The following is a 7,954-nucleotide window of genomic DNA, read 5'->3' as shown; positions in this document are numbered from 1 at the left end:
GAGATATATCGTATTGTGCAACATATACTTCCTCATTCCTGCCATCCATGACAGTTGATCCAGTTGATCCAGTTTCCGGGAGGTAGGAATGCGATCAGCAAGACTCAGAAAAACATCCTGAACAGCGCAATTTCAGCCTCTGCTGCTTTTGTTTCCTTGTCTCGTCACCATCACACACCTGTAAATGAAGGAGGAGTCCAGACAAGCAGGGATGAAATAAAAGTGCCAGCAGCTTAAAGGATGCAGTGAAGCTGCTCGAGTCGAGATAAAGAGCTGAACATGGCGAACTGCATTGTCAACTACGGCTTTTCAGCCTTCATACTGGTAAGTTTTTCATATTCACACGTTTGCGATTTCAGTTTTCAACGGAGGGGTTTTGTAAACGCAGATGTGGGACATTTACGCACAGCTTTTGCGCGCAAAGTCACGTATTTCAAATACATTTTTTCAATGCTTGCAACCATTGTGTGATGGAAACATTGTTCTGGTTATGTTTGCAGTTTGTGTGGATGGCCATCAACATCTTCCTTTTTGTGTATTTTTATTTCTTCTACGACTTGGGGCCGCAGTTCTTCTACACGCGTCATCTTTTAGGGGTGAGTAAAGATCTTTGTTATGATGCTCGGTTCATTACTTTTACCAAAAACAATTACTGCTTCTCTTCTTTAAGTGAACTTAAGTTCAGACGAACGGGGATGTAAATAGCTGAGAACAGCAATGGTGTTGAGCTTTTAACTTAAATGCTCTGTGTCGAAACTATGTTAAACGGCATCAACCCTGACAAGTACGAATTGCAATAATATAGAAGAAAAGCGACTTTAAGTCGCACATAGACTATTTGTATATATATGTTTTCCCCTTTATGTATAGTGCGTCGTTTGGAGAGTGTTGTCTGTCCCATTCTTGTAAAGATGATGGTTTTTGAACGTGTCTTCAACCGTTCATCTCCAAGAGATTAAGCTAAACTGTCAGAGAAACATATAATATAGCAATAAAAGTACGTTTGTTTGTAACTTCGATCTCAACTGATTTTTAAATACAGTGTATTAATTAAAACCCCATATGACTCAGAAGCATGTACCTTGATCTGCCCATAAGTTGTGAGATGTGGAGGCAAAATATTCTTCTTTTTGCATAAATGTCTTTATTACACACCGAATGTATTTTAATTCATGTAAACTGCAACTTGATGTGTTCAAGCCCCATGCAATCACACAGAAGTACTTCTTAGAATGTTGCCATATTAAAAATTCAATATCGTTGGACCCCAAATGGTTATTTAAATAAGCAATGTGTAAAATTTAAGGGGGAAATTTCTCTAACTGACAGCAGACTTTTTTTTTTTAGCAACAGTTAGAGGCCAGGTCCAGCAATAAGGCAAATGTGGTGGAGGGTAACGCCTTTAAATGGAAATAGGAACTTAAGTATATTAAAAAATGCAATGACTATTACCCTCTGTGATTTTTGTGAAATGATGCTCATATGAAGATGCTTTTTATTTTAGTCTGCTTTGCCTTGGGCCAGAGCTCCTGCAGCTGTTCTCAACTTTAACTGCATGCTCATCCTCCTCCCAGTGTGCAGGAACCTGCTGTCTCTGCTCCGAGGCTCTTTTGTGGTAAGTTCCTCATGCTTTCATTAAGGATGGACCGATCCGATATTATGTATCGACATCGGTCCGATACTGACCTAAATTACTGGATCGGCTATGTAAAAATGTAATCTGCATTAACAGGGAAGGGGGGTACAAAGAAATACTCTTTTTTTTTTTTTTTGTTATTCTCATGTCTAGCTTTTAATAAATAATTATCTGAATCTAACAACCAAAGTTTTCATCTGATGTAAAATGTATAGAAGTCCATTATTGTATATAGTAACGATTAAGTCTAATAGTTCGTAGGCTATAGTACGTTTTTCTTTGGGAAGGTACCATCTGTGCTGGCTGCAAAAATAAACCCCCAAAACTGGTCAGGTGGCCACCCACAACCTCAGACACCATTAACCAGCATAACAATGTGGTGCACTCGTAAGGCGTCCTGGAATCAAACCCCTGACATCTCATGTCTGTTTTGTGATGAGTTTGCATGTTCTCTGCATGCTTGTGCAGGTTTCTCATGTTGTCAAACTATGTAAGGTTCAATTTGCTTTGTGCTTAGAGCTTAAGTTACTTTTTACTGCTCGCTGAGATTATTACAGAGAAAGGATAACTCATCAGGTTGAGTAGCTTTCTGTTTTGTAAGAATGTCACTCCCATGTTTTGCCATTCACTCCCTTTCTTTCTTTGTCTTTTCAGCGTTGCAGCAGAACAATGAGGAAACAATTGGACAAGAATTTGACTTTCCACAAGCTGGTGGCATACATGATCGCTCTGATGACAGGTATGTAATGGTGAATTTAATTTATATAGTAAACGCAATGTAAGGTGAAATTGTGCGTCTGTTCCTCCTTATGTATCTTATGTCTCTTTTAAGTAGATATTGGAATAAAATCTGGCAATATTCTTCTGTTTAAAGATGACATTTCAATGTTGTTTCTGTCTATTTTTGTTTTGTTTTTCAGGTGCTATAGTTGTGCTATAGTCATAGCGACATGAATTATGCTCCAACAATAAAAGACAAAGAGACAAACTTCTCATTTTCTTTTCAAAAACACATTTTTGAAAAGAAAATGACACCCGTGCATGGGTGTGGTTAACTATTCGCCACACTCTGCAAATGTGCCTACATGAGTGATAAGCACATGTTTACTCAAGTCTCACAGTAACACGTATCTCAGTCTATTGTGAAGTTACAGTAAAACTGACAGAAAGATTAATTTTTCTCCCTTCCTTCCCTCAATCACGCAGCCACACACACAACACACACAACAAGTCAACAAGTGATATGTAAAGATCTGGAATTAATTTTGGTAAGACAAGTTACAGGGAAATGACTAAGAACATATGATAACAAAAACCTTTTCTCAAACGAGCGACTGCAAATATTTGAAACTCAGAAAGCTTGAACTGTTTCCTTTGATCAACTTGTTAAAAACACTTTTCACACTTTTTTTTTGCAAACAAATACAAAACTACATAAAGCAGCCGTGACGTGTCTCCTCTGTGTCTTGTCACAGCTGTTCATACGATCGCTCACTTGTTCAACCTGGAGCGGTACAACAACAGTAGACAAGGTCTTGACGACGAGCTCAGCACCGCTCTGTCCGATCTGGCTGACACAGAAAACACCACCTACCTGAATCCAGTCCGTATAACCAACCTTGTAAGTCATCTACGGATTGCTCCGAAACTGACATGAAATGAAACGCATCTCTCAACAAATACAGAGCTTTGCATAAAACAAATAACAGGACTCATACTTATCATTTATCAAACTGCAAAATGTGGGGGTGCCGCTTTCGCTCACAGGTGGAGCAGATGACCGCGTGTCTCATGACTTAATGTAGGTAACCCAGGTTCATTTTTGACCTGAGACCCTTTTACTGTGTCTAATGAAGACAAAATAATAATACAATTTAAATAAAGCAACTTATAAATGTGCCGCTTGCAAACTTAAAGGGGAGTTCTGCTCTGCTAATGGATCAGCTGGACATGTGAACACTGTGACCAAGACCTGAAAGCTCACGCGTCTGCTTGTGTCTCAGGATCCTCAGCAGATTCCCACCTACTTTGCCTTCACCACCATCGCCGGCCTCACTGGTGTCGTCATCACTCTCGCGCTCATCCTCATCATCACCTCCTCCATGGAGGTCATCAGACGCAGCTACTTTGAAGTGTTCTGGTACACGCACCACCTCTTCATCATCTTCTTCGCTGGTCTCGTCTTCCACGGAGCCGGGTACGAGACAGGCTTCAGCCTTTGTTGACTTTGGCTTGCGTGTTGTTATTTTTGCAAGCAGGTTTCATTTGTGCAATTTGCACCTGCAGGCGCATTGTGAGGAGCCAGCAGAGGACAAATCCACCACACAACACAACTTTCTGTAAAGATCACCCTGATGACTGGGGACAGATTCCTGAGTGTCCCATCCCTCAGTTTGCAGGAGGGTTTCCACAGGTTTGTCCTTTTGTACAGAGAGTAGTAAATTAAAACCTTCATCAGTGAAACCTCGTTAACCTCTTCTTGGTTTTTTTCAGACCTGGATGTATGTGATTGGCCCGATGGTTATTTATCTCTGTGAGCGCCTGGTTCGTTTCATTCGTTACATGCAGAGAGTACAATACAAGAAGGTATGCTAGACTCACATTTCACCTGCTGCTTCTTCCACTTTTTTTGCATGTGATCCTAATCCATGTGCTTTGTCTTCAGATTGTCATGCGACCCTCTAAAGTGCTGGAGCTGCAGCTGATAAAGAATGGTTTCAAAATGGAGGTGGGTCAGTATGTCTTCGTCAACTGCCCAGCCATCTCACAGCTGGAGTGGCACCCGTTCACCATGACGTCTGCGCCCGAGGAGGATTTCTTCAGCGTCCACATCCGCTCGGCAGGCGACTGGACCGACAAACTCATTGAAATCATGAAGAAGGTACCAGAGGGAGCAGAGGGACCCAAGTGAGTCAAACAATCTGACCTTATCCAATCTGTTACTGTAGATGTTTCATGAGGAGGTAACTATTGCTACCTGTAATTTGTTTTTGTTTTTTTAAGCTTCTAATTTTTCTGGGTAAAATCAAAACTATTGTTTTTGTCTAAAACTGTAACAACACGCAAATACGTGACTCTGAAGAAAGAGTCCAAATGTCAAAGCATCTCTGAGCAAGATAACAAACTCGGATTGCATCAGGGTGTGGATTGGTATGTGGCATTTATCCAGATTACCTACTTATACAAATTTAAAAACCGATTTCCCAGCAGTCGTCTCCAAAGTTCAGGAATGCAGTTTGAAACTTAGGTGAGACGGACAGAGTCGCCCACAAAAATGCACAATAAGTGCACGACATAGCAACATCAACTTTACAATTAAATTTGGTCTGAAATAAAGGGCTTTAATTAAATGGGACTGCTAAGTCTGACATGACTCGTGTGTTGCAAGGCTCACTTATGGCTATGATTGTCATGTTAGTTAGCTAATATAACAAAGACAGATGCTAATAAATGCATATTGCAAATGAATTTGCGAATTTTGACACAGTCATAAATGACACTCATGTTTCAGACAAATTCCCTAGTTACACCAAAGAGTTGGTTTAACGAGTACTACTAGTACTTTAATTGTTTTTGATTATTGCTAAAAAAAATTTGCCATTCTGTTATGTAACTGGAAAAATTGTGTTGCCATTCAAAATAGTACATCCTCCAAACAAACAAACAAAAACTGAAGATTATAGCGTAGCAATAAGCAACAATACATGTATATTTAAACTATAACAAGCCTAAGTGGGAGCCTTGGAGTGCGCCACAGGAAACTGCAAAAAAATCAAAACCTTTACAAACTGATACTGACGTCCAAAGTCACATCCAGCAACTCGTTTCTTGACGACCTACAACTAGCTCTTTGAAGACGTCTCAAAACCTGTAGTTTATTTTTCTTGTTAAAAAAAATTCTTTTTGCCCTCAGGTTGGGCGTGGATGGACCTTTTGGCACAGCCAGCGAGGATGTGTTCGACTACGAGGTCAGCATGCTGATCGGTGCTGGCATCGGCGTCACTCCATTTGCCTCCATCCTCAAGTCCATCTGGTACAAGTTCAAAGACTCTGATCCTAAACTGCGCACCAGGAAGGTAACTTAACCCAACTGCTCCCCATCAGACTGTTTATTATGAAATGGATGAAACCAATTCATATAAAGATTATTTCTTTATCCCCAAGGTTGGGACAACAATAACCTTAGTGTTAGTTACTAAATGCTTTTGACCTTATGTTTGTGTGAGATCAAACCAGCTCACTTCTTCTATTCAAACCTAACACAGGGCCTTCAATTGTCCTGTAAATAAAGACGCTTGTGTTTGAAACAGCACACCCATGCCAGAGGATGAGTCATTGTTTAACATGCATTTGCTTCCTGGTTTCAGATTTATTTCTACTGGCTCTGTCGGGAAACGCACGCCTTTGAGTGGTTTGCCGACCTTCTACAGGTGCTGGAGAAAGAGATGGAGGAGAGAGGCATGGGGGATTTCCTCACCTATAAACTCTACTTGACTGGATGGGATCAGAGTCACGTACGTGTGTGAATCAGTCATCAACCTACTCCACCCTCAGACCAAAGTCCACAACAGCAGTTTGATGTCATTTCATCTCAAGCTCAGTGGGGTTTTTTTTTCTCTCCCTCCACAGGCTACTCACGTTATGGTTCACTTTGATAAGGACACTGATGTAGTCACTGGGCTCAAACAGAAGACTCACTATGGCCGGCCCATCTGGGACAAGGAGTTTGAACAAGTCCGCAAAGAGAACCCCACGTAAGCTTAAAAAAAATTCTCTGGATTCAAACAAGTGCTTAAAAAGACTCAGAAGAACAAGAACTTTTCAAAAGTTACCTTAAAGCTTTGAAAATGTAAATATTTCAGAGCGAAAATGCCATTAGTTCTGTATATTTCTTCAGTTAACTAAAATAGCTCAACTCTGTTGCATTTATATGGCCTGAACTACCTACTTTTTCATTTCACTGATAATAAAGATAATGATTTTATAAATTCTCGCACAGTGAAATCTGCTTATTTCAATATGTTGGGTCTAATAATATTAATGTAAAGATGATATTGTCTCAAATGTCATCTTAATAATGAAATAATATTTAATATATTGTGCATTACACTTGAGGGAAAGACTAAAAAAGTTTAATTTTGTCATTATGGATTATTAAGTCTGAATTAATAGACTTTGACCTTTTAAACTGCTTAAATATAAAGCCTACAACCTCAACTACACAAAAACTGCAGGAGGCTGAATCCACTGTGTGTTTTATTGATTGTAACAGCATGTAGAATCTGAAAATGAGCACGTTTTCATAGCTGTAAAATAAATGAATGGAATAAAAGTTTGAATGATAAAGCAGCTTTGTTTTATTTTTCTGTGTGTTTTAGGTCCATTGTGGGAACTTTCTTGTGCGGCCCTGAAGCTCTGGGGAAAGTCCTGGAGAAGAAATGTGCCAAATACTCAGACGTGGATCCTCGCAAGACCAGATTTTACTTCAACAAGGAGAACTTCTGAGCAAAAAAAAAAAAATAATAAGCAAACGAGAGAAAAACAGGAAGCGCACGTTTACATATTCAAAGGATAACAATCAGTTGGAACTTTGTCTCGCTTCAGAAGAGAAATGTCAAAACATCGAGGAAAACCAGCGTGACAGGACGAGTGTTTACAGACCTTCCTCCATCTACTCTGAAGGGAGTACAGAGGCATGTTGGGTCATTTTAATCAGTGGTGCTCAGGGATTTGCCCCATTTTTACCATTGTGAAGTAAGGAATCACTGAGGCTACATATATATATTATATATATATGTATATATTTGTGTCATATTAGGCTGCATTATTGTAGTACTTGACTAAAGTTACAGGGACGATTTATGCTGTTATTAAGATGAGGACCTTGGTTCTTAGATCTACTGAATATGAAGGTGTTGACAGAACGTGAAAAACTTTTACTTTACAAAATACTCACAAATGGAGTATATTTACTATTCATTATGATCTTATAATCGTTTATCTTCCACTCAAGACAACTGATTACACGGCTGATGCACGGTTTCTACTGTATATAACCCATTGTTTGAATGCATGCATGTAACAGGACACAAAAAAATTTATTTTTCTTGGCAGTTTACCAGGAAACAGGTTTGCTGGAAAAATATGAGGCGCAATTACGACCTCCTGTATTCGAGCGTTTCCTTATCAGAAAAACGTGAAAGATAAAACCATGCCAGTCATTAAAGTTAGTGGTCAATGATCCTCTAAAGATGTGGAAGAAAACAATTCACCTGCTGTTTTTCTTGTAAATAATTTCTCATGAATAAAAGAAAATAA

At 39.4% G+C, this 7,954-nt stretch overlaps 1 protein-coding gene across 1 annotated transcript; it reads left to right on the top strand.

Annotated features, from left to right (window-relative positions):
• Nucleotides 1-52: 52 nt before the first annotated feature.
• nox1 (NADPH oxidase 1) lies at nt 53-7,952 on the top strand. The gene is made up of 13 exons (XM_086301950.1): nt 53-324; nt 501-596; nt 1,505-1,615; nt 2,291-2,375; nt 3,112-3,257; nt 3,640-3,833; nt 3,923-4,049; nt 4,130-4,222; nt 4,302-4,543; nt 5,550-5,712; nt 6,004-6,150; nt 6,266-6,390; nt 7,015-7,952. Exons 1-13 carry the CDS (start codon nt 280-282, stop codon nt 7,139-7,141), a joined length of 1,701 nt encoding a protein of 566 aa, XP_086158076.1. The 5' UTR covers nt 53-279; the 3' UTR covers nt 7,142-7,952.
• The last annotated feature ends 2 nt before the right edge of the window (nt 7,953-7,954 follow it).

The sequence above is a fragment of the Aulonocara sp. 'chitande type north' Nkhata Bay genome, linkage group LG2 (genome assembly GCF_057382095.1).
Source record: "Aulonocara sp. 'chitande type north' Nkhata Bay isolate Kocher_YH1m ecotype deep benthic linkage group LG2, A_spYH_male_GT1.1, whole genome shotgun sequence".
Classification (NCBI taxonomy): Eukaryota; Metazoa; Chordata; class Actinopteri; order Cichliformes; family Cichlidae; genus Aulonocara; species Aulonocara sp. 'chitande type north' Nkhata Bay.
The sequence above is the reverse complement of the archived record's forward strand: the minus strand, read 5'-3'. Positions and strand labels throughout refer to the sequence as shown.